This window comes from Carcharhinus amblyrhynchos, chromosome 22 (genome assembly GCF_965287045.1).
Source record: "Carcharhinus amblyrhynchos chromosome 22, sCarAmb.v2.hapA, whole genome shotgun sequence".
NCBI classification, from domain to species: Eukaryota; Metazoa; Chordata; class Chondrichthyes; order Carcharhiniformes; family Carcharhinidae; genus Carcharhinus; species Carcharhinus amblyrhynchos.
The window spans coordinates 45,969,420-45,995,945 of record NC_137345.1 but is presented as its reverse complement, the minus strand read 5'-3'; the positions used below and the strand labels follow the sequence as shown (position 1 = coordinate 45,995,945).

At 40.2% G+C, this 26,526-nt stretch overlaps 1 protein-coding gene across 14 annotated transcripts in view; it reads right to left on the bottom strand.

The window, feature by feature from the left end:
- Positions 1–26,526, bottom strand: part of anks1aa (ankyrin repeat and sterile alpha motif domain containing 1Aa) — a 373,296-nt gene that overhangs the window by 93,759 nt on the left and 253,011 nt on the right. For 7 of the 14 annotated variants that reach the window (XM_080210246.1, XM_080210245.1, XM_080210247.1 and 4 more), the window contains 3 exons: positions 23,104–23,154; positions 22,686–22,758; positions 18,260–18,366 (listed from right to left, as the gene is read on the bottom strand). In XM_080210246.1, coding sequence (XP_080066372.1) covers positions 18,260–18,366; positions 22,686–22,758; positions 23,104–23,154 — 231 coding nt within the window. Of the gene's footprint in view, positions 1–18,259; positions 18,367–22,685; positions 22,759–23,103; positions 23,158–26,526 lie in introns of all 14 variants that reach the window. The other 7 variants (XM_080210251.1, XM_080210253.1, XM_080210254.1 and 4 more) reach the window with 2 other exon arrangements.

The following is a 26,526-nucleotide window of genomic DNA, read 5'->3' as shown; positions in this document are numbered from 1 at the left end:
AAATGGAATTACAAGCAACTCTTAAACTCCCGCTTTTTAAATGTTCAACCATCAGGTTACTATTTTCCCCCAAGCTAAGCATCAAATTGAAAGGAAATGGAAAGGTTGTGGTCTTCAGCGACTTCAAGAAAGATGAAATAAGTTAAACAATTTTAACCTTTTTTTTAAGGAAATGTATTGATGTACTTTTCCATAAACTGCATGGTGTGTTTTCCCAAAAGGCACTGTCCAAGAACTACCATCAAAGCAAAAGGCACAAACACAGTTGCAAAACTCTCTTCTATGGACGTAATGTAGGACATGAAGTAATGTTGACAGCTTGTCATCACCTTCTCAAGGGCAGTTAGGGATGGGCAAGAAACAGCCTTTGACGCTGCATCCCAAATAAAGAATTAAAAAATGATAAGCTGTCAATTAAAATGGAGGGTCAGAGAAATTGAGAATTTATCAATGTAGAGGTAATTGTATAGATGAATAAAAATGAAGAAACATTAAAAAAAAGGGGCAGCAGGATTTTTTACATGGTGGCTGAGACGGTATACCACTGGCAGGTGGAGGGATCTTCTGGTCCCAATGTTATCACCAGGGGTTGTCATTAAATTCTCCCTTCACTGCCGTGAAACCCACAGGTAGTGTGCGCCACTGACAAGACCAGAAGATCCCACCAGTATGAAGAGCTGGAAAGTCCTGGCCAAGGTATATGAAACAAAATTAAGAAATAAATTATCACTTTATAAAGAAGCATGTTAAATCTAAGAACAGAAAGAAGCTTGCACGGGGGAAAGGTTTCAGTGAACTACACTTTGGTAAGATTTCATTTTGAACACAAGTCTCAATCCAATGCCCTGATTAATATTTATCCCACAGCCAGCATCAAAACATGATGATCGGTTGTGGGATGTTGTTACACGTAAAATTGGCAGCTACATTTCCTAGGTTACATCAATAAACAGGCTTCAAAAATACTTCATTGGCTAGAAAATACCATGGAACATTAGAACCATAGCATCCCTACAATGCAGGAGGAGGTCATTTAGCCCATCAAGTCTGCAACAACTTTCCAAAAGAGCATCTTAGCCAAACCCATTCTGGAGACAATGGCCAGAATTCTCTGGCCCTTCACGCTGATGGGATTCTCTGGTCCCGCCGCAGTGAACGGAGATTTGGCTGAGTGCCAATTTTTCCACTCTTGCCTACAGTGACAATGGGGTGTGCACAGCCGAAGAATTCCAGCCTATGTTTGTGAATTCTGGAACAGTAGTCCAATTTAAGGATTCAGAAAACATTGCAATCTTGGTAGTAGTTTTGTTAACTACCTAAATGCTAGAAAGAAACTACTGCTTGTGACCTCTGCCATCCACATAGGATACTATAACAATGCTTTAAAAGGAAAACACATGCAGTATGATCCCTCTAGATAGCACACAAATCAGTATAACAGTCAGCCTCTTTAAGATACAGAACTATGAAGGATTCCAATCACTTTCACGCAACATAAGATTATGCACTCTTTGTTTTTGCATATTATTTGTCCTCTTCTCTGCTGAATTGCATCTAGACTATCACGTTTATAGTTCAAAGGTTTTTCTGCATTAAGTATGAGCATGCTCCAATCTAACTGTAACTGATCAGAGGTATACTAGGTTGTGGAAGCTACAACAATAGATGAGAAAACTGAGTCATTCCAAATGCATATTCTCTGTTACTCTTCTTTTACAACTAACTTGTCCTATAAAAATGGTCATTTCTCTTGCTTGTTAAGTGTTTGGCATTCATCCCAAATCTGCAATTTTTTGCTCAAGCTTTAGTATAAGTAATTAGTGTGCACACAAATGTCTTTTATCTGTGTAATGGTTTCTCTTAAAGAAAATGAAAAGTCTGCTGATGAGATATAATGAAAATATGCCCAGGTTATATAGAGAGACTGAGGCAGTGAGATTACAAATCAATGGGCAACAAAGCGAAATTCCTTTGGGAGAAACTAATATTGGAGATGGGGAAAATAAATCCAAAGAAAGATTCAGGCAATTACAACAGGGTGAGTTGTAATCAGACAGTTGCTATTCTATATGAATTTATTTGTGAATCTTCTGAACAGAAGATCTCATTCCAGCTTGCAACCGGGAGTGTGAACAATGATGGAAACTTCTCTTGCCTTATTCTGAATTATTATAGTTTATTGCACTTAATTCCACTGCAAACATCAAAAACATTAATAGAGTGTTTTTCTACATATTAGAAACCAAAATGTAAGGAATACATTATTCCAAATTAATTAGCTTCAGTTTAAATCTATTGGAACCTGATCTTTTATGGCATGCACTGGCTAAACTAAACACTTGAACTACTAGGACATACTTTAAGCATCAGTCACGGAGATTGATAGAAATGTAGAGTGAAATGGCACAGAGCTGTTGTTTCTTGAAAATAATTTGCCCCAATCAGTTTCAGAAGACCTTATGACTTGCTTGACACAATTTCCATAAATGCAAGTTCTTTCTGGTGAAAATGAACAATTATACACTCATTATAGGAGATTACAGAGAAATCATCAAGAATTCTAAACATAATCAGACAGGTTGATATTCTACAATTCTGCAGCTGAGAGATTTCTGCACAGATTGATTTCAGAGTAATTGTTCTACTTAGCTGCAAGAATAAAGAGGATGAAAAAGCAAGTTGTTGTACAGTGAAACGGATGGTGAACCACTGCAGATCTAGTTTATATGCATCTTAAAACTTGGGTGTGATGGCTAATTTTCTTGGTCGACCAGTTTAATGATCAACTTAACGGTGTCCATGATCAATAATTTCCTCCTAGAGACACAAACTTACATAACACGTTGATCTTTTATCATTTTTAATACAACAGGGGTTAAATGGGTAATGAACACGAAAATGTGCATGAGAATGCAAGCGCAATACATGTGCCTGTTTAATTTAATGCAGGCAACATGACAAATTAATGCTGCCAACTCATTATAATGACTTCTATGTGCCAATGCTAGACGCACTATTCATTAGTTGAATGAATAAGCAGTGGGTCCAGTATCAGTGGTAACTGGCACTAAATAAAGCTAGCCTGAACCTCTTAAAGACAAGGTGCATTGTGGTCATTCTACAAGTAAGTCTGACCTAGGAAAGAACAAAAAATTAGAGCAGGAGCAGCTAATTCAATCCCTCAAACCTAATCTACAATTTAATGACATTGTGGCTGATCTGATTGTGGTCTTAACTCCGCATTGCTGCCATGGTTCCAATGCAATACATCCTTTAAATAAGCTGATCAAAAGTGTACATAACACTCAAGATACAGACCCATAGAAAGAGGCCCTTCGGCCCATTGAGTCTGCACTGACCACAATCCCACCCAGACCTGACCTCCATATCCCTACATATTTTACCCGCTAATCCCTCTAACCTAAGCATCCTAGTACGCTAAGGGGCAATTTTTAGCATGGCCAATCAACCTAACCTGCATATCTTTGGGCTGTGGGAGGAAACTGGAGCACCCAGGGGAAACCCACGCAGACACAAGGAGAATGTGCAAACTCCACACAGACAGCGACCCAAGCCGGGAATCAAACCCAGGTCCCTGGAACTGTGAAGCAGCAGTGCTAACCACTGTGCTACCGTGCCACCCATTGTGCTATCGTGCTGCCTACGGTATAGTCTCACCATGCTCTATACAGTTGCAGGAAGACACCCCTACTTTTTTTTTACATCAACTTCCTTGCAAAAAAGGCCAACATTACACTTTCTTTCTGAATTACTTGCTGTATCTGCATGCTGATTTTTGGTGATTCCTGTACAAGGACACTTGTTGCCAAGTATTCGCCCTTGGGTTTGCCACAGTGACTGAAATGCAAATGGTATTAAATCAATGCTGCTATGTGTAAAGACTGGGACTAATTGGATAGCTTTCACAGCGAGCCAATGGACCACCTCCGGTGCTACATCATTCTATGATTCTAGACGCAGCAAACAAATGGCCCCGTATTCTCCTCATATATTGTTAGTTGCACAAATTTCAAAATCACAAGGTTCATCAAGTAAGAATAAAAATATTTGAAACTGTATCTACTTTATAGAATAACCAAATCTTGAAAAGGACATTCTGTTGGGTATAAACAGGCAGCTGTTAGAAAATGGAATGAGGTGATATTATTTATTTCTATATTTAATTGTCATCATGCTGTATTTTGAAAGGAGAATTCCACTGTTGAAATTCTTGAGAATCAATCATTTTGTCAGTAAAAACTGAGAATGATAAAGAGAAACAAAGATAAATGCAGGATCTGTACAGTAGAAAGTAAGGGTTGAAAAGGGAGAAAATGTCAATTTTCAAACAAGACCTTCAACGAATGAAGGTCAGAGATCAACTCTGATCCACAAGCTGTCCTAAAGTGAAAAGCTTTGACCATATCCTATTTAAAATGTTCCTGCACCTCAGCAGCTATTTAAAGCTGATCTACAATTCAGAACTGGTCAGCCATGACACAGCTTGAAGATGTACTCGAATTTCATTTCAGTGTAGTACTGTGGATTGAATACATAATTCAGGCAAAGCCTTAACCCAGCAAGAACTCCTTAGTGACTATACAATACAAGCAGCACCTACTACCTGAAAAAACCCACAAACCACATTTGCACAATTTATACAAAGCAACAAAAATTCAACTCAGATTATGTGGGATTCAATTAACTTGCTCCACTTGAATTCACATGAATAGGTGTTGATTTAGTCGGGATAATGCCATGTTCATATTTCTACTATATGGTCAGCAATGCACCAAGCAGGTTCGTGGAATCAATTTATATCAATAATTTGTCACTCACTCAAGAGTCAACTTGGTTAGAATCCATTATATTATATTTGTATATATTATGTATGCCTGAAACCAGCAGCACTGACTTTGCTTTGAAATAAATAAAGAAAAAATAAGAGCACTGCATACTTCCTTTTTTGCTGAAAACATGAATGGAATTTCACCATGTTAACAACCTTCAACTACAATTTCAGCCAAAAGAAATAACGCTCGCCAACAGTATGTTCACAAACAGTTCAGAGAAGATGAGCTGTCCATGTCACTTGAGCTCCAACACCAAGGCTGGGACTTTGTGGCCAACTCACGGGCACGAATGGCAATGAGAAATCCAAATCGTGTTATACTCAGTGCGAAGTATCATCGTAACTGTCCTTTCTCCTCATCTCCTTCCTTCGCCAACCCCGTCCCAGTGACACAAAGGGATTCCTGATGTTGAACATTGGGAATCCTATTAGCATAGATTTAAATTTAATTATCAGGCCTCTATGCCTGATACCACCAGGAGGGAGGGGGTAGTGGGTAGCTTTTAGAAATGGCTCCCCGAAGTTTAAAAAGCTAAGTTGCTGGCAGGGTGGGTTCATTCAGTAACAACGTTGGACTCTCCCAATGGGTTTTAGGGTTCCTCACAATACAATGGAGAACATCACCATTGGGGTCTATGGCTTCAACATCACTTTTCTTGCCCGCTGCAACACGCCTCCACAAAAAGAGAAAATTCAACCCCAATACTTCTACACTAGTGAGGATTGCTAAAAATAAGCAATAGGATACTTGACACTTCTAACCCATTATTAAAAAGTACAAAGTTCTCTGTCCACAATTACTAGAAACAGTTACTTCTTCATTATGGATGGCACGGTGGTTAGCGTTGCTGTCTCTCAGTGGCAGGGAGCCGGATTCAATTCCAGCCTTAGGTGACTGTCTGTGTGGAGTTTGCACGTTCTGTGTGTCTGCGTGGGTTTCCTCCGGGTGCTCCGATTTCCTCCCACAGTCCAAAGATGTGCAGGTTAGGTGGGTTGGTGATGCTAAATTGCCCCTTAGTGTAGGTTAGCGGGATTAGTGGGCTTATGGGGGTAGGGCAGGGTAGGATGCTCTGTCGGAGAGTCAGTGCAGATTCAAATGGGCCAAATGGCCTCCTTCTGCACTATATTGTGAGATGGATCAATGTATCGATTTTACTGTAGTCTCCTCCATGCCATCACACCTTGCCCAGTCTGACTGACCGCAAACAAATCTTCGATCAGAAACATGGAGAAAGTTAGTAAAATATTCCAAGCTACATCATTCTGCAGTCAACTTGACAGCCAGACTGAGAACTGATCAAACCCATTGTGGAACACGCACTGACTTGTGGCTGTTCCTGGAGTTAAGATTGTCCTGTGCACCAAGTGGCCCAGTCGATTCATAATTCCCGCCTGTGTGCTTCACATTCCGTCCCCTTTCCCCTAACAGCAAAATTGGGTCTTTCAGAAGTGGGGGTGGGACTTACGCTTGAGGGTTCCTTCCACCATTTTAAAATGTTTTGCACAATTTTGCAAAAATCCAGCCCACATTCCCTCCATCTCGTAAAGTTAGTGCATGCCTTGTAATATAAAATACTATCCATACACTTTGCAAAAGAAAGTTTCTCAATTTTTGTACTCCTCATGGCTGGATAAATGCTGATAGGAAGAGAGGGATGAAAGGAATAGCACAAAAACTTGCTAATATTCCCCTTCTACTTCTTACCCTTGAACATACTGTAGCATGATGGCAGGAAAACATCCCTGATAATTATAGCTGAATAAACTACTTATTGTTACTTTTAGCGCTTTTAAGTAATAAGCTATTTCAGTGTAAAAAGGCACAATAAAAATGCTATTTTTGAGTTCTTCAAAATTAGCATTTTATGCACTTTAGTTTATTCCTTGTGGCAGCTCAAAAACTGAACATGAAAATATCAGGTTGTGAAATTGAATACCTTTACAATAGAGCCAATTTTCCAACAAAACACAGTAATTTAGGATTAGTGCATAACAACAGGACATTTTACAGCACCAAAGAGGCCATTGGTTCATTTTGTTCATGCTGGCCATAAAGTAACTATTGAATCTAATCCCACCTTTCAGCTGTTGGCTCATCACTGTGTAGGCTATCATACCTCAAGAGCGTATCCAAGCATTTTTCTTTGCCTCCTGGTTATTGACCCCTTTGCTAACAAGAATAGATCCTTCCTATTCATTCTACCAATGACCCTAATAATGTTATACTCCTCAATTAAATCTCTTCAGTTCCAAAGAAAACAACCTAATCTTTCTTCCTTGGTAGAATTATCCATTCCTGGCAAAAACCTCATAAAGCAGTTCTGCACAATCTCTATGCAATCAGATATATCACACTAAACATTTGATAGCTTCCTTTCCAGATAACATTCCTGGTAACAGCCCTCAGCATTACACTGGTTAAAATCCATCTATCCAACTCATGTCTCTTTCCACACTCACAGGATTATTTCTGTGACATACATTCTGCTTCCATCAATCTGGTAATTTACTATGCTTCTCAATGTATATATAAACTATTTGACAAATATTGACAACACTTACCTATAAGCTGAAAAAGTATTATCCATAAATACAATCCACCCAGTTTATTCTGTTTAAAAGCACTGGCTAGATTATTGAAAGGATTGTTAAATACATAGTTTTAATTCCTTTATGAAAAGCTCTGTTTAAACTGCAGATTATATACTTGAATTTTTAACAATTTTCCAAGGATCAATGATGGTCACCACAGCTTAAAAACATTGTCATCTTGTTCTGGCTGAGGAAGGTTGTGTGCCTGAGCTACCTGCCAGGAGTTTGAGCAACATATCTAAGCTAACTTTTGATTGAAAGACTGTTTCTATTCAAAGAAAGTCCTTCAGTTTCCACTTGATGCATTCTCCCAATGGCCTGGCTGACATTTCCTTCAGTAAATCCAACTAAAAGTATACCAGCTGATAGTGATCTTGTTGCTTATGGAGGGTGGCTGTGTGCGCAAAATAGTTACTATATTTGGTTACATAAGTCACTGCAGCTCCAAATAATTCATTATCTGCAAAACACTGATATAGTCTTTCTGTGTCAATGTTATTAGCATCAAACACAAACTGAGACTCTTGTTTTTTTAAATGGCCATATCAAGGCCCCATTAAAAATCATAGATTTTCCCAGACATACCAAGCCTATACACCAGGGTTATGTTACACCCATCTCAAGTTTTGAGTACAAAAACTCTTGTATCTTACTATCAGAAACTTTTTTGGTTGTTTGTTGTAGACCCCAGCAAGCACCCCCTTATAGCTCATGATCTCTCGAGCTGTTTCCCAAAGCTCAGATATGGTGGGACAAAACTTGCAACCAGTGTCGTCGGAAAGTCATGGCTCAGTGGAATTACAACAGCGTAAAGTGCAGTTACTGGCTCTGGAAAACTCCAGTGGTTGGAGTTGCAACCTGCGATGAAAGAGTCCCTGAAGGCCCCAGCACAGTCCAGCTCCAGTGTACTCAGGGGGACCACGTCCCTTTTTACTGCCCATGCTGCTATTTAAGCAGGTTGGTTTAAAGGGCCAGGTGAAACTGATAGGCAAAGGTGGTTTTCAAGATAAGTGGATCAGATTTGGTTGGTTGGTTGGCAGGGTTGTGCCGAAGAAGAGGGGGAGAGAGAGTCAGGTGGAATCCCGTGGGTGGGTGGGGGGGGTGGGGGAGAGAAGAGGTGTGGTGGTGGTGTCATATCTTTGGGGGTAGTTAGTCAGGCATTGAGGGGTCTGGAGGTCCAGATTGTGTGGGGAGCGGATGTGGGGGGTCATTTGCAGGGCCCAATCTGAATGTTTAAAATAGTTGTGCTTAAGTTAGTTGTGTTTTTATTTCTTCTAACTATTTAAGAGTAACTACCAATGCAACACTGACAGAATCATCTAAAGTTAGCGATTTAAATTGCTTTGTCAGATGGTCCCCAGTGCAATTGTTCAGAGCAATTTAGTAGTTCTGGACAATTGCAATGCAAACCTTTACCTGGAAATTTGAGAGAGATTAATCAGTGCATCCCACAAATCTGAAGCTGGGGACCTGGGAAGTTTCAGGCCTCTGTTCTTTTACACACAGAAATGGAGAAATGCCAGCAAGCTTAAACATCATCCTTTGCAACCTAAACTTGAAAAGACCTTAACAATACCAGTTCCTATCAGCAGGCAACAGCTTAAATTAGAAACACTGGAACAAATTATTTTTTGTTAAACACAAAAGTTACTTGTATTTATTTTGATATCAGTGGGGTTGCCATGATGAGTTATACATTTGCATGCTGCAATGGCTCCTGAATTAAACCGGATCATGCTATTTAATCTGACTTCTATGGCAATGGCCAAACAAAATTTGAATAAACTTTTATATATATTGAAACATAATTCAAAGGTTGTAAAATATTGGAAACTATATATTCTTCTCTGTATACATCAATGATGCTGGATTTGAAGCACCATTAATCATTATGCTCCGTAACTTGACTTTTAATTTTCACTACATAACACAGAAGTTCACCGGATAATGTTATAAAACTTAATCTTATTAGACCAAAAACATGTGGGTACGTTGACTTTGAAGAGAGGATTGGAACATTTAATAACTATATGAATCTATAACGGACAGAATACACAGATCCTTTATTTTAGAATTGTACTGCAAAGTTATGCAGCTGCACTCCTTTTTAGCTTTATCTGCATTCCTCTGCAAAGCATCAGAGTAAAACAAACATTGGGTAATCCAGTATTCTGCCTTCCAAGATGATAATGTATAAAGTACAACAACATGCATTTATATAGCATCTTTAACAGGATCAAGTGCCCTAGGAGGATTCATAAAGACTCCGTAAAACAAAAAGTGAAAAGCTAGGATACGAAGCTAAGTTTTAAGGATTCTCTTAAATAAGGAAAGTAGGGAGGTATGGAAAAGGAATTCCAGAGCTCAGGGTCTGGGTGGTAGTTGAAGGCAGGGCCACCAATGGTGGGGCAATTAAAATCAAGTATGTTCAAAGGCTGGAATTAGAGGAACGCAGATATCTTGGAGGATAGTATGGCTGGAGGAGAATATAGGGATAGGGCAGGGCCATTATGATGATACTATGCCTTTAAGAAACGTATTTTAGTCATGTGTGCACTGAATGTATTTATTAGTCCCTTCCATTTTATTGAAGCCATTTTATCCAGATCCAGCAGCACTGTATTGTTTCTGCAGCAGTAATTGATTTCAATGGCTGCAATGTTTGGTTTAATCTGAATTAATGGAGAGTTCTGCTATTTTGTTTTCCCCCCGGGATATTTCAGAGTGGGGCTTCATTAGGTTGATTGACAGGTAAGGTCACATAGCAGGGTGGGGCTAGGCTTTCACAGAGAATTCAAGGCAATCTGCTTTCTGGAATCTTTAGAGAGAGGTTGCTTACTCTGTATCTTTTGCTCTGTTCAAAGTGGAGACTGGAAACTGCCAAGAAATAAACTTTTCCTCTGAGGTTCTGGGGTTGGAGCTTTCTCTGGAAATTGTTGCATGCGAATTAGAAGACAAGTGTCTGTTTGGATCACTCTCCAGAAGTGTCAAAAGGCTGGAAATTTAGGACTGGCATAAGCATCTTTGGTTTCTGTGCTAACTGATCCTAAAGAAGGGATTCATGTCTGTGGGGACACTGCTAAACTGGAGCAATAGAGATAGCTAGCTGTTAAGAATTATACTTTGTCATGTTTAAGTATTTTAATTGGTAAAAGTTTTGCTACTTCTTTTAGTTATATTCTGTGTTCGCAAATAATGTTTGTTTTGATAAAAGCTTCCTAGTGAGTCACTTGAATCATTAGAATAGTCAATTCTGGAGATAACAAAGACATGGAATAAGGTTTCAATGGCAGAAGAACTGAAATGAGGTGGAGATGGGTAACACTACACAAGTGAAAATGGTGCTCTCTGTCACTGTGCAGATACCTCATCCCAAGCATATCACTGAAGTTGTGAATATCCATTTCAGCCTCAGACAATCATCAATGATGGTATCACTTTGATGAAAAATAGGAGGGATCCAAGGTTTATGTTTGAGGGACACTATCAGTAACTGTTTTGGGATGGGAAGAGAAGCAATTGATGGCAATTCATTGGCTATGATTAGGTAGATAGGAGTAGAACCAGGCTTGGACCAGGAACACGGTATGATGAACAGTGTCAAAGGCGGCAGGCAGATCATGAAAGATGAGGAAGGAGAGTATGCATTTATCACAGTCACTTACAATGCAATTTGTAACTTAGTAAGAGCTGTTTTAATATTGTGGTAGGAGCAGAAGCCTCTCTGGAAGGGTACAATCATGGAGCTCTGAAAAGATGGGCATGAATTTGGGAGGCAAAAACACAGGACTTTGGTGAGGCAAGGGAGATTTATTTTGCTTTTTGAGAGGGAAGTGACAACAGGTTTAAAGGAGAGAGAGACAGAATCCCAGGAGGAGCAGGAACCAGTAACAAGGTCACCTAACATGAGCCAGAATAGAAAAACTGGTGATCAGTATATTATTGGGATCAAGAAAGTAGAAGTTTGTTCTTGTCAACAAGGTGAGCTCAGAGGGTCATATGGGGAGATAGACAGAGAGAAGAAACAAGTTCAAGACTGGAGCTAGGGCAGGGAAAGCCTTACAGGAAATTCTGAAAAGTATTTGAGAATCAGTCGACCAAAGGAAAAATGGTAAGGCTTAAGCAAAATATTTAAAATACAATCACTCCAAACAAAGGCTCACAAAAGTAGCACAAAATTCACTTTTACAGCTTCACATAGTATTCTTATAAGTAAAGCTGATCCAAATTATTTAGAATGTCAATAGTTGTAAGAATTATCTTTATGGACTAAACAAGTATAACCAATAATTCTATGTTTATTCAAAGAAAAGCCTGCAGTTGTTTTACAGCATGGTTCAAGGAGATAGCTACTCCCTCCCGAAGGAGAGAATTCTAAGTTACTGAATGCAACAATCTTTCACAAACCATTTCAGATGACTACACTTCATGCTTGATTAACTTGATGGGGTTTCTCTGATAAAATAATTTTGATGAGGGTTGTGGGGCCTTCAAAAAGCATTTGATGAAGTGCCACATAGTAGGCCTGTTTGTAAAGCATGGATTAAGGGGGCAGTGGCTGTCTGCGTAGAAAACTGGCTAAGGAACAGAAAGTAGGGATTACTAGTAGAAGATTGTTTTTCAGACAGTGTGCCTTGATGTCCCCAAGAGTCAACGCCCTTTTTGACATATGTTAATGGCCTCCGTGTGGATATGCAGGGAAAAGTTTCAAAGTTTGTAGCTATCATGGAACTGTAGTAAACTGTGAAGGGGGATAGGAACAAACTTTAGACTGGTGGAATGGCAGATTATATTTAATTCAGAACAGTGTGAACCGATTCATTACAATATAGAAACATAGCAAATAGGTGAGGGAGTAGGCCATTCAGTTCTTCAAGACTGATCAGTATATGATCAGTATCCCACTCTTGCTTTCTCTCCATATTCCACAGGAAGGGGAGAGACAATACAAATTAAGTGGTACAATTCATCATGTAGGTGCAAGGAGGAGACCAGGTGGTATGTAGACATTTTCTGAAGGTGGCAGGACATGTTAAAAGGCTGTTAAAAAGGAATATAAATCAAGGCAGAGAACAAAAGCAAGGAAGTTAGGTGAAACATTTATAAAAGACTTGCTAGGTTCTAGCATTATAGCCAATTCAGAATGCTACACTTTACGGAAATTATCAAGGTCTTAGAAAGAGAACAAAAGAGATTTATCACAATGGATCCCAGCCTATGAAGAGATGAAGAGAAATTACTTCACTCCAAGGGTTGTGAATGCTCCACCACTGAATACATTTATGACTTGGACACATGGATTTTTGGTCTCTCAGAGAATAAAGGGATATTGCGAGAGGATGAGAAAATGGAGTTGAAACCCAAAATAAGAAGTAACTGTTCCATTTGGTTGAGGGGTCAATCATGAGGGGGCACAGTTTTCTGGGTGAAGGCAGGAGATTCAGAGTGGCTCTGAAAAAAATGTTACGCAGAGTGGGGTGAGAATCTAGAATGCACTGCTTGGGAAGGTGGCAGAGGCTTAAAACCTTCCAATCTTTAAAAAATATTTGGATCAGCACATCAAGGATCTGGGACAAGTGCTAGAAAATGGGATTAGTGCAACTTTAGTGGTAATTACTGTTGGTGCAAACTCGATGAACTGAAGGGCTATTTCTACACTGTACATTGAAGGCATGTAAAATCACTGGTTCCTTCACACCCCTCCCTGATGAGCTCAATGCATTCTATGCCCATTTTGGACAGGTCAGTGAGAACATGACCTCCACCCTGGAAGAACCTGTATATGCGGTCACCACTGCAGATATCAGAGCAGCTTTCTCGCAGGTCAAACTACGGAAAGCCACTGGCCCAGATGGGGTACCGGACATGCACTCAGATACTGCATGGAGCAGCTGGCAGAGTCTTCACAGACATCTTCAACCTCTCTTTACGCCAATCTGAGGTCCCTATCTGCTTCAAGAAGACCATCATCCCGGTATCTAAGAAAAGCCAAGCAGCTGCCTTAATGACTATTGGCCAGTGGCTCTTGCATCCACCATTGCGAAGTGCTTCGAAAGTTTAGTCATAGCACAAATCAATTTGAGCCTCCCGGACTGCCTGGGTCCATTACAGTTTGCCTATCACCGCAAAGATCCACAGCAGATGCCTTCTCCCTGGCCCTGCACTCTATCCTGGAACACAAGGACACCTATGTCGGACACCTATTTATTGACTGCAGCTCAGCCTTCAACACGATTATTCCTATGAAACTCATCTCCAAACTCTGTAGCTTGGGCCTCAGTTCCTCCCTCTGCAACTGGATCCTGAACTTCCTAACTCAGACCACAATCAGTAAGTATAGGCAACAACACCTCCTCCACAATCATCCTCAACACCAGTGCCCCACAAGGCTGTGTTCTCAGCTCCCTACTATACTCCTTATACACTTATGACTGTGATGCCATATTCCTCTCCAATTTAATTTTCAATTTTGTTGATGACACCACTGTAACAGGTCAGATCTCAAACAATGACGAGACAGACTACATGAATGAAACAGAGAATCTGGTGAACTGATGCAGCAACAATAATCTCTCCCTCAACGTCAACAAAATGAAGAAGATTGTCATCGACTTCAGGAAATGTACAGGAGAACATGCCCCTGTCTCCATCAATGGGGACGAAGCAGAAAGGGTTGAAATTTGGCATGTAAGCTATGACTCTCACCAACTTTTACAGATGCACCATAGAAAGCATCCTTTCTGGTTGTATCACAGCTTGGTATGGCTCCTGCTCTGCCCAAGGCCACAAGAAACTACAAAAGATCATGGGTGTAGCCCAATTCATCACGCAAACCAGCATCCCAGCCACTGACTCTGTCTACACTTCCCACTGCCTCAGCAAAGCAACTAGCATAATAAAGGACCCTACACATCCCAGACATTCTCTCTTCCACCTTCTTCCTTCAGGAAAAAGAAGTCAGTTACCAACCGACTCGAGGACAGCTTCTTCCCTGCTGCTGTCAGATTTTTGAATGGACCTACCTCGTATTAAGTTGATCTTTCTCTACACCCTAGCCACGACTGTAACACCACATTCTGTACTCTCTCAGTTCCTTCTCTAGGAATAGTAAGCTCTGTCCGTATAACATGCAAGAAACAATACTTTTCACTGTATACTAATACATGTGACAATAACAAATCAAATCAAAAAGACTTCTTTTGCCCAGATTTTGCCAACTGAATGGCAGAGCAGGCTCAATGACCCATCTGATTTAATCTTGCATCCATTTCTTTTTTTCAAGACTCTAATGTGGCTGATGCAGCTTCATATCATTCATGAATGACTGAACTAAGCAATAGCATTCATTTGAAAGCTACAGAATACAAATTTTGAGACATAGCATATGCAATCAGAAAAATTAGGTGCAGAGCTGATATACATGAACTCTCTCACAACTAATATATTCACAAAACAGTAGCTTGCCAATTGATTGTGTAAACTACTATACAAGTATATTACAACATAAGCAGATACATAGTAGTTCTTTCTGGAGGAACTTCTCCCATGTTTCAGTTCCTTCACCAGCTTTGATTGTAATGTGCATTTACATGCTTTAATGAATATAGAATCAGCTTCAGAGAGCTAGGTATACTACCAAAGAGATATAACTGAAGCAGTTTTGTGGACATTGAACAAAACAGGAAACTAGTCTTCGACCTTTGGCTGTGAGGACACATTCTGAGTTAGTTTATTCTTTTACCCTTTTCTCCTCTCATCTCCTGAAACTAATAACTTTTCCTGAGACATTCTGCAATAGATCACCGAGGTGAACACTGAATAAGGCAAACTATTGTGGGTCAAAAATTTCCCTGTTTCTTTCTCCAAAATGTTTGTTTGAGCAAACAATGTCCTTATTATCTATAGCCTTGCTGTAGATGATTGTACCGGAATCAAGTCAAAGAACTGAAAGAGCTATAATCAAATTCACAAATTACATCCTTTGTAGTTGATTGTGGTGCACTGCCCCTTCTTAGTCATTTGACCCCTCCACAGCTTTGACGTACCATCCTTCTCCCTTCTTTATGTTCTGTATAACAGTATAGTTCTGGGTAACAATACTGTTTAGCTGATTCTTGCTTACCTTCCCCAATTATCGCTGGATAAAACTTCTGGAACTCATTCTCTAACAGCACTGTGGATATACCTACACCACATGGACCGCAGTGGTTCAGGAAAGCAGCTCACCACCACCTTCTCAAGGGCAATTAGGGATAGGCAATAAATGTTGGTCTCGAGTTGGATATTACACACAATTGATATTACACGCAGAAATGGATTTTTGCCATATCTCGCTGGACAAAATGCACATGGCTCAGATATAATACAGCAATACACATTTAGTATACAGGTTTCCAGAGCCCCAGACCAAAATTTTCACTTCAAAACAGACTTCAGAAATAGTTTTAAATATTAAAATTCAATCCAATATGCAGCATTTTAATTCTAGTAAGCTTTCGAGCCTTGAATTTCAATATCCATTTGGTTACCGGATTTCAAAACCCAACGTTCACTCAGCCAAACTTCCAACGCATATGGTAAAATTCATTATTTCCAAGCATCAGATTTCATAACTTTTAAAAAATTAAAAAGTACATTAACCGACACTTGCAAATTTTCAAATCAGTTATATGTTTTGAATGAATGAAATAATAACAATGTGAAACAGGAGGGCAAATGAAGAGGCAGCAATTTACTGCTCATTCGTCATTATAGTTCGGGGTGGGGGGAGGGGAAGCAAGAGTGAAGGGTCACAGGATGAGTGAGTCAGTCAGGAGGCACGTGTTTTGATGAGAGGAATTGGGGGGGGGTGGTGTGGAGTGAGTGAACTGGGATAATGGTCTCCCATTAGTCGGGATGGACAGGGGATAGCAGTGCGCGGGGGTGGGCAGGGGAGAGTGCATGGGGTTGGACAGGGGAAGAAGAGTGGGGAAGGACGGGGAGAGTACGTGAGGGTGGACAGGGAAGAGGGCGTGATGGTGGACAGCAGGGAGAGAGTGGGGGTGGACAGGGAAGAGGGCACGGTGGTGGACAGGGGAGAGAGTTGGGGTGGACAGGGAAGAGTGAGCTAACAAGGGTATGGGGAGATTGAATTTGGGATGAGGGCACCATGTGTTAATGGGGGGGTAGGGGGAAAGTAAGTGGGGGTGATGGGGGGGAAGTGAGTGAAGTGGAGAGGGTTATTGAAGGGGGTGGTAAAGGATTGAGCATAGAGGGCAGGACAAGAGTGAATCAGGGGTTGTGGGGGCACTCTCACCCACTCTCTTGGTGGACTCTGGAGTACCTATACCTAGGAGTGAGCAGTGGACACGCTCACTCTCACACTAATAGTCATCATTTCTTACTAATATCTTTCATTGTCCATTCTATTGTTTGACGCTGCCTTTTATGAGTTTTGTTTGCTCAGCCAGTTGTTTCTTTTCACACCTCAACTTTTCTTTTGAAATTCATGTTATGCCAAACTTCATCTGCCTCAAGTTTGCTCATCGCCTGTTTCAGTGGAAATGAAGGTGGAAATGGGCTTGCCCTCCCACACCAAGAAGTTGAAAGAGGCTGGCGTACAGATTTTCCACATTGCATGGAAAGCAGGGTTAAATGCTGATTCAGTGGCTACAGGAATTGTATCGGAAAGACTCTGCAAGTGGACCTATCACTACACATGGGGAACTTATCTCTGCAGTTCCATTTCCAACAGAAGTAAATGTTAGAATTCCTGCATGCATTATTCAAATCTGACTTCAGCGTCGACGTGCAAATTGAAACTTAATTTATCATATGAAGCTTGCACAAAAGCTTAGTAGAACACGACCTGTTATTGCTTTCAGAAAAGCAGTTACTCCAACAAAGGCCCAGACTATAAAGGATTATACAGTACTTCTGATAAATGCTGCCCTTACTAATTAACTCTTCCTTGATCATGCTTTTCACAAAATGGGTAAATGAATGGTGCAATGCACATCTGTTTTAGATGTCAACTTATTGTTGGAATCAAAACTCACAAGTATGCAGCACCTTAGGCAAATTACTGATATCACAAAAACAACCCATCTTAATGAATCTCCCAAAATCCTGAATGGGAATTCTAATCCAAAGATTAACCAATACTGATTATTAACATAAAGGGGAAAATATCAAAAGAGGGATTAGGGCTCTGCATTCTGATATTACAGATAGAAGCAGACTGCAATCTTAACCTGAAATCTTGCCCTTTTTTTTCAGACTCTGCTATATTTGAGCTATAGCTCCACAAGGATTGATAAAAAGGCTACAGTTTTCCATTGAAAGGTTAGACTTTTTTTTAAACTTATGCTCAGTTTAAGTTTTTTTAAAAAAACAAGGGAATCTTTAAATATACACTTTTTAAAAAGTTTTCACTTTTCAAATCCATCTAAAATGTAGGAAGACTCGTATCATGTGGCAAGAAAAATATCACTATACTTTTCCAAATTATTATATTCTTCAGAGGAAGTGACACATTTAGTTAGCAGAGTGGCAAGAGACAAATAGAATATAATTGTAACTTTGTTTAACATCTTCAGACGTGGGACAGTCTGTATCCCCTTGTAATGACTCTGGTTAACATTAACTTATTTTTAATCAATGCTCCCGTAAAATCAATAAATGATCCACCATAGTCAGAAAAGGCAATGGTACCTGGGTATGTTGGCAAATGCTAATGAGGATCTAACTTACTTCATAGGAATACATATCACATCAACTGGTATATTACTGAAGATGTTAAACATCAGTTAAAAATGCACGGATGGGTGCACTTACCATGAAGCGCACATCATCGAACCCGTTCAGCACCAGCTTACTTTCGTACTGTTGCATCCCAATCGACTCGAGCCATTGCCCAACACTCTGCTCCAACAACCGTGAACCTGTTGAAAGATTGATTGGCAAACGCTTAAGCAAGGAAAAACCATTGAGGCGGTAACAGCGGCACTCCGAGGAGGAGATATGACACTGCCACATCATGGTCCTCTGCAACGTGCTGGGGCATCTGATCCAAACAAAATGCTCTGAACTGCAACACCTCAGAGCGTTGTCCCAAATCCAGGGAATGCTTTAAAACCCTGCCGAGTTCCTAATTAGAGTTCAGGGATACCAATTTGTTGGACTTTGCATAGATTTCTGTAATCCACAGTGGTAGCCATGTAGAATGATTGTCAAATATCCCAGCCTCTCTGGAGTCCCCATTAGTTAACGTATTTGAATCAGGTATGTGGTATGCAGCATCTGAGAGCTGCTGCCTCTGCATTCAAGCCAGCTAAAGCAGCTGCACTCACTGCCTCTTTTCCGATGCTAATAATACAGCGGGGAACAGAGCTTCAAACTCAGTTTAATGATCAGCTCTTGGTGCTGCAGCAGTGTTCATTGTCTGCCAGCTGAGCTCCTTGCTTGGTCCCTTTACACTATGATCGCCCTACGCTGCCCCCTCCCCCCTCTGAGCTCCTAGCGCATATCACTGATTAGAATACACCAACAGCCATTCAATACCGAGCAGCATACGACTGTGTCAGGAGAAATGAGGCAACTTCAGGAGGAATGATAGAAAGCCGAAAACTCTGCACTCTGCGGCAATAAGAAAGCAATATCAGTCTTTAATGCTGAGAGTATGGGCTTCAGCAAGAAGCAAAACGCAATAGAAATTTAAAATCCAAATCTGCCTAGTTTTCTGAATATTTTCCTTCGAACCCCTCAACCTGCTTCAATCAGTTTGATTTGATTGATTTGTTTGTATATAATTGCTTTTCATCAGGGAAACCTAACAATCCATGAATACAAATTAAAGCAAGTTATCTCATAAATATGATGAATTTGCTTATCTTTGCTAATCTGGGAAAGAGTGACATATTTCATATTGAGCTAAACAGTTCACAAAGTCGGTTAAATTCTTGAAAGGATACACGGAGAGGCGCGGGGGGGGGGTAGAATCAGAGAGGCGCGGGGGGGAGAGGATTGTACAGGCACAGGGGGAAATCAGAGAGGCGCGGGGGGAATCGGAGAGGCACGTGGGAAGAGGGGTGACAGAGGGGAGCAGGGGAAATGAGGGAGGGAAGGGAGACGGAGATGGGGGGAGGGGGCGAGGGGAGACAAAAGTGGGACATGTTGGGTGGAGAGAAAGGTGACATACGTGAAAGGGAGAAGAACCAAGAAAGAGAGTGAGAGAAAGAGAAAAATTACAAGGGGAGGTACTGAGACTGAAGGGGACTGAATGAGCAGGGAGGGAGCAGAAAGGAGGAATAGAGCAAGAGAGGGGGGAAAGGTGAAAAGACTGAAGCACAGAGGATGGGAGTTTAGAAGAGGAATCGAGGCTTGACTGGGGCAGTGACGGAAGCAGCAAGCAGTTTGGTAGGGAGGTCAACAGAATCAGAAGGGAGGTTACAGGGATCTAGGAAGGGAGGATAGAGAAGGAGGGAAGTTGAAGAGGCAAGGGGAAGGGTGAAGGGACAGTTTTTTTTCAGTTTATTTATCACAAGTTAACTTACGTTAACACTGCAATGAAGTCATTGTGAAAATCCTGTAGTTGCCACACTCTGTCCTCTGTTTGGGTACACTGAGGGAGAATTTAACACGGCCAAAGCACCTAACCAGCACATCTTTTGGACTGTGGGAGGAAACCCACACAGACACGGGGAGAATGTGCAGACTCCACACAATGATCCAAGCTGGCAATCAAACCTGGATCCCTGGTGCTGTGAGGCAGCAGTGCTAACCACTGTGCCACTCTGAAGCGAAGGGATTAAATGAGGAAGATAACAAGGGAGAAGAAAGAGAGGGGGGAAAATGAGGAGGCGGGACAAGGTGAGGTAATGATAAAGAAGAAAAGACAGAGAGGCTGGAGGAGGAGGGACATTCAATGCCATTGCTGAATCCCCCAATAACAACATCCTGGAGTTTAACATTGACTAGAAAATGAACTGGACTAACAATATAAATACTGCGGCCACAAGTGTAGGTCAGAGGCTATGAATCCTGCGCTGAATAACTCATTCTCTGACTCCAAAGCCTGACCACCATCTACAAGATGCAAATGTGGAGTGTAATGGAACATTCTCCACTTGCCTGGGTAGGTGCAGCTCTGACAGCACTCAAGAAGCTCAACACCATCCAGCACAAAGCAGCCCACTTGATTGCTACCCCTTCCACAAACATTCAATCCCCCTATCATCAATGAACAGTGGCAGCTGTGTATACCATCTACAAGATGATGGCAGAAACTCTCCAAGGTTTCTTGCGAAGCACCTTCCAAACATATAAGCTACACCATCCAGGAGGTCAGGGGCAGCAGAGACATGGGAAACAACACCACCTGGAGATTTACTTCCAAATCACTCACCATGCTGATTTGAAAATGTATCACCATTCCATACATTCACTGGCTCAAAATCCTGGAAGTCCCTACACCTCAATCTGTGGCAGTTCACCACAACCTTCTCAAGGTTGCCAGAGAAGCCCACATCGCATGCTTGAGAGAGGGGTGAAGGAAGGAGGGGGGCTTGAGGGTGAAAGACATCAGGGAGGAAGGATGAGGATGGAAAGATTATGAAGAGGCGAGCGGCTAGGGGATGGGCAGGGGGCGAGGGGCAGCCAGGGGGTGGGGATGAGGGCAAGGCATTAAGCTCCAATGTCATGTCTCTTTTTCAGCAATACTTCAATATATTTACAGTCATACATTACAGGATATTCACCACCTGACCCCAACCATCATAGTTTGTCTTGGACCATTTGTGGGGGCTCAAAATAATTCCCAGATAATTACAATTTGCAGATAATTAAACACAATTACTCCACAATTAACAAAAGGCTGGTGGTGCAATGAGGGAGGTAGATTGTTAAGGATAACGGAGAAGGTAAGGATAACAAGAGTTAATTTTTTTTGGGTCCAATTTTATTTTGAGAGTATATGTTTTTTGAACAAAACGTAACAACTAGGATCAGGAGAAGCCTATTTGACCCCCAAGCCTGCTCCACCATTCAATAAGATTATGGTTGATCCTTTCGTGGACTCAGCTCCACTTACCAGCCTGCTCACCATAACCCTTAATTTCTTAACTGTTCAAAAATCTATCTTTGCCTTAAAAATATTCAATGAGGTAGTCTCAACAGCTTCACTGGGCAGGGAATTCCACAGGTTCACAACACTTTGGGTGAAGAAGTACCTCCTCAACTTAGTCCTAATTTTGAGGCTGTGCCCTCTAACTGAAATACATTTTGTATAGAAACTTTGCAAAATGTTGCACGATAAAAAGGTGGGTGTAAATTCACAATCATTCCCTCCCCAGTAAATATTCCAAGTTATTGTACCTCATACATACAGTGGAATGCTCATTTAGTACCATATAATCCATACATTCTTGCACAGCAAAAGATTAGTTTATTTAATATAAATTCATTTCAAATCAAAAGCAGTTTTATAGTAAAAGTTCTATTTTGGCAGCAGTTTGTTGGGGTGCAACAATCGCATTACAGTGCAATGATGAACCTCATCCCAGGGACCTGAGATTCAAGGGTTTTTTTCCCACTGGTCCTCCGTGTGGGCCCAATAGTCACCAATTAAATAATGGTAAATGTAAAACCATGAGAGGTTCATTTCAAGCGAGAAGATTTTTTAAACTCCCTAGCAATAATACAAAGTTGTATTACGTTATTATTTTCCTATAAAAAACCCCTCAAAATTCTGATCCCAATTCAGCATTTGAGCACTCTTCCTTATTTAGTAGGCTAAGCATTAAACTGTTTTCAACATAAGCCCACAAATAAAAAGACATACTTGCAGCTGTTTCTAAACTCTTACTTGGTCCGGACATGTGGAAATTTTCAAAAAAATCCCAATTTACCACCTTTGTTCAGTAATGCTAAATTTTGGATTAAAAAATAAATCTTCCACAAGATTTTACATCAATTCATGAATAAAAGTAAAGTTTATTCATATCACACCACAATCTTAGCATCTAACATCCTGTTAAGCATTGTTCTGGCCACAGGCATGTTCAGCAGTTTCTCTGCAGATGTCAGCTATTCTAATCTAATGATGTGAATTCTTTTCTTTAATCTGGAGGAGTAATCACTAGTCATTATTTTACTTGCAAAGAAATGCAAGTTGAATTTAAATACAACCAGTATATTATGAATTAACTATTATGTAAATGCTAGCTTATTCAGCCAAAATGCTGATTTAACATAATCTAATTACCTGAAGCATTCTGCCATTCTTTTCTGAAATCGCTGTCAATCCCTGCACCAATGGAACTCATTATTTTCTCAATCTAGAAGAAGAAATAAGCAGTTAGGATACTGATTGTTTTGACAACGGTATATTTTTTAGTTAACTTTGATTCTTCCAAGTGAATACCAGCATCAGCAAGCATAAGCCAAATTTCAGCGCATCACGGCACTAGCTAAAGCCCAATTCATCTTACAGCTATCTCTGCTGCAACAGTCCACCTTTAAAAAAACACAAACATGCACATTCACTAATAAAAAGGAAAAAGAAGCAGACCAATCCAGCAGCAAGTTTTGATTAGTATTGACAGGCATATCATTTCAGAGCTTACATAGGTCCAGAATCCCTCATACCATTCTAGAACACATCTTACAAAAAAAATTCTTACACTGTACAAAGATTTAGTTCTGCGAGGTTTAGATATTGGAAGAAGTGCTTTCTGCTGTGGGAGACGAAATAAATGCACGATAATGAAGTAAACTGCAATCACAGAGGCTCGTCATCAAATTACAAAAACAGCCCTGACTTAATAATCCAACTCATTTATCAAACACATTGGCAGACTGCACAAATAAACTGCAAACAACAGGAAAAACACTCTCTTCCCTGCAAGGTCAAATATTATTAAGCTGCTGGATTCAAAAATGAACTAGCAAATCCAAGTGTGTGTGAGGGATATTTGCATATCACAGCAGATCTCACAGAGTATCATACGTTCAAGATGTTTTTCAATTTGATATTTTATATACATTAGTCACTGGAGATCACAACATTTTGCTTTGTACAACTGCATGTCTTTTTTTGGCTGTTTTAAGCCTTGTTGAAAACCAACAACATTAAATTTATGCAGGATTGCTTGAGGTGAAACTAAATTCATTGAATCATAAAAAATAAATTAACGCTTGTGCAACCTTAAACTCTCATGTAAAAAATCAGTTATTTGGCTTCACCATGGCAATAAAGGTAAAATGGGGAAGGTGGGGAAGAATAACCCAATGACAAAAAGGAGTTACGAGTATTGCCATAATTATTGTTGTAATTTTATTTAATAAAGAAACCAAATGTTGGTACCATATATGACCAAAATTCCTCCCTATTCCTGTGTAAACAAATATCATTGAGATTATAGCTGCAAGAGAAAAATCAGGACTTATTTATGGGTTTATGTATTGTTTTCTGTTGCTCATGATATGGCTTTATGCCAACTGATAAAACGCAAGTTTGATTTTGTATCCTTATTGATGTGTCAATCAGAAAGGAAAATGGTCTGTGATCTTCTGTGTTAAACAAATAACATCCAAACATTGCTCAGCTGAAATATTTACAAAGGAAACAGATTTCAAAAGCAGCAGAGAATACAGGATTGAGGCACGGCAAAAAGAGGAAGGCTAAAAGAACATACGTGGGTGCTTAACACCGCCATTGAACAAAGAGGAAATTCAGCTCCAGTTCCACAACAATGTAATGTGAATAGTTCTTCACAGCAATGAAACAATGACAACAGGTTTCAGACAGTTAAACAAGCATCTAAAATATATCATTACACAGCAGTTTTGTGTGTGGAGAACCAAACCCTAAACTCAAGTTAGTTGTTTTCCAAATGGCTTTGATAACCCAAGACTAATTGGAGTTGAAAACAGGCGAGAAAACGCAGCAAATAATCAATTTGTGCAAATTTCAGCACACTGATCTTGGTAAAAAATTAGGGTGTATCAAAGTAAAAATATGTTAACTTAGTATAAGCTGCTCTATTCTGAGATAAATTGCATCCTGGTTGGTTCTGTACACGTGCTAAACATGCACCTCAAGTTTATCATTCCACAGCAGATCAGTAATGTCTCATGCAAAGTTTTCTTCAAAGTTCCAGAATCTGTACTACAATGTAAATTTATTTCAAGCTCAATTTACAATACAACTAACTTGCAATGCTCAGCCGACATCACACTGCCTAAAAGAAATAATCATCCTTTGTGGCCTCGACAAGTTGATTAGGTAAAACAGTGTGTGCATGGTGCACACCATTTGATGAAAATGGTCATGAGATTGGTAACGGTTAAAATAAAGGTTATCTAAGTAATATAATTCAGAAGACAGAGACACCTGCAAAACGCCCAATAGTTAGGCTAAAATATATAATGGAAAATAATCTTCAGCAAATCTGTGACAGGCTTGTACAAGTAATCAGAGCCTAATTTTGATGCTGAAGCAATGGAATGGTTGGAATGTCCTTCAACTTGTTCTGCTGAGTATCTGAACTGCAAGGAGGCAGCAGCATTAAATGCACTCAACCAGCATTTATTTGCTGTATCATCAATTTTGGGCTGGGATTCTGTATTCTTGGTCTATTTAAGGAACAGATACTTCCAAGTTACTATCTCAAGCCAGTAACAGTTAATACAGCTTTGAGGAATTCAACAGGATAATTGAAATTACTGAGTGTAGGTTGTGTGATCTGAAGGAAAGGTGGTTCTTCTGGTTCAATAACAGTTCATCAACTGTTTCAGAGACCCCCAAGTTAAACTAAGATGATGGTTGGGTACAACATTAGTCTTCAATAGGTTAGTGCTGCAAACTTTATCTTCTGCAGAGGAAGTCAGCAACAGTTAGTTCCTTTCAGAAGCTGTAACAGTCAGATGACATTTTGTGAACTGAGTTGTAAACCCAATGCATACTGTTCAGAAAAGGTGCTAGGTTTGCATAGACTTTGTCAAACTCCCCGCAATGAAAAGGTACAACAAAGAGAAATCGAAAAGTCTTTGATAGGCATATAAATAGAGAGTGGTAAAAGAAAGAGTGGGATCGAATCAGGGTCTAAAAGGGGATTTATATATGGAGGTAGTGGACATGGCTGAGGTGTTAAACACATGCTTTGTAGGTGTCTTTACTAAGGAACAAGATGCCTTGCAGGCCATAATGAAAGAGGAGATATTCACAGTGAGGTGATATTAGATAGACTGTCTGTATTTAAAATTATTAAAGGTACCAGAACTTAAAAGGATGCATTCAAGGATATTGAAGGATGTGGGAGTGAAATTGCAGAGGCACTTGTAATAATTTTTCAGTTTTAGACTCAGGGATGGTGCCAGAGGACTGGAAAATTGCAAGTGGTTAGCACTGCTGCTTCACAGCTCAGAGACCTGGGTTCAAAGTGGTTAGCACTGCTGCTTCACAGCTCCAGAGACCTGGGTTCAATTCTCGGCTTGGGTCGCTGTCTGAGTGGAGTTTACACATTCTCCTCGTGTCTGTGTGGGTTTCCTCCAGGTACTCCAGTTTCCTCCCACAGTCCAAAGATGTGCGGATTAGGTTGATTGGCCATGCTAAATTGACCGTAGATGCATAGGTTAGAGGATTAATGGGTAAAATATGGACAGATATAGGGATAGAGCCTGGGTGGGATTGTGGTCAGTGCAGACTCGATGGACTGAATGGCCTCTTTCTGTACTGTAGGGTTTCTATGAATTTCTACCTATCATTATTCAGAACAAATAGTCACTTGGGCAAATATAGATAACTAAGGAAAGCCAGCATGCATTTGCTACAGGCAAAATCATGTTTAACTAATTTTTTTTTTGATGAGCTAACAGAAGGATGACAAGAGTAATACTGATATTACGGTGTATATGACTTTCCAGAAGATATGTGAGAAAGTGCTACACACAACATATATATGGACAATGTTATACCTTGTGGAACAAAAGGGACAGGAGCAAAAAGAATACAGGACTGGCTGAGTAACAGGAAACAAAGTACTGTGATTAATAGGTGTTTATCAGGCTGGAGGAAGGCTTGCAGTTGAGTTCTCCAGAGGTCA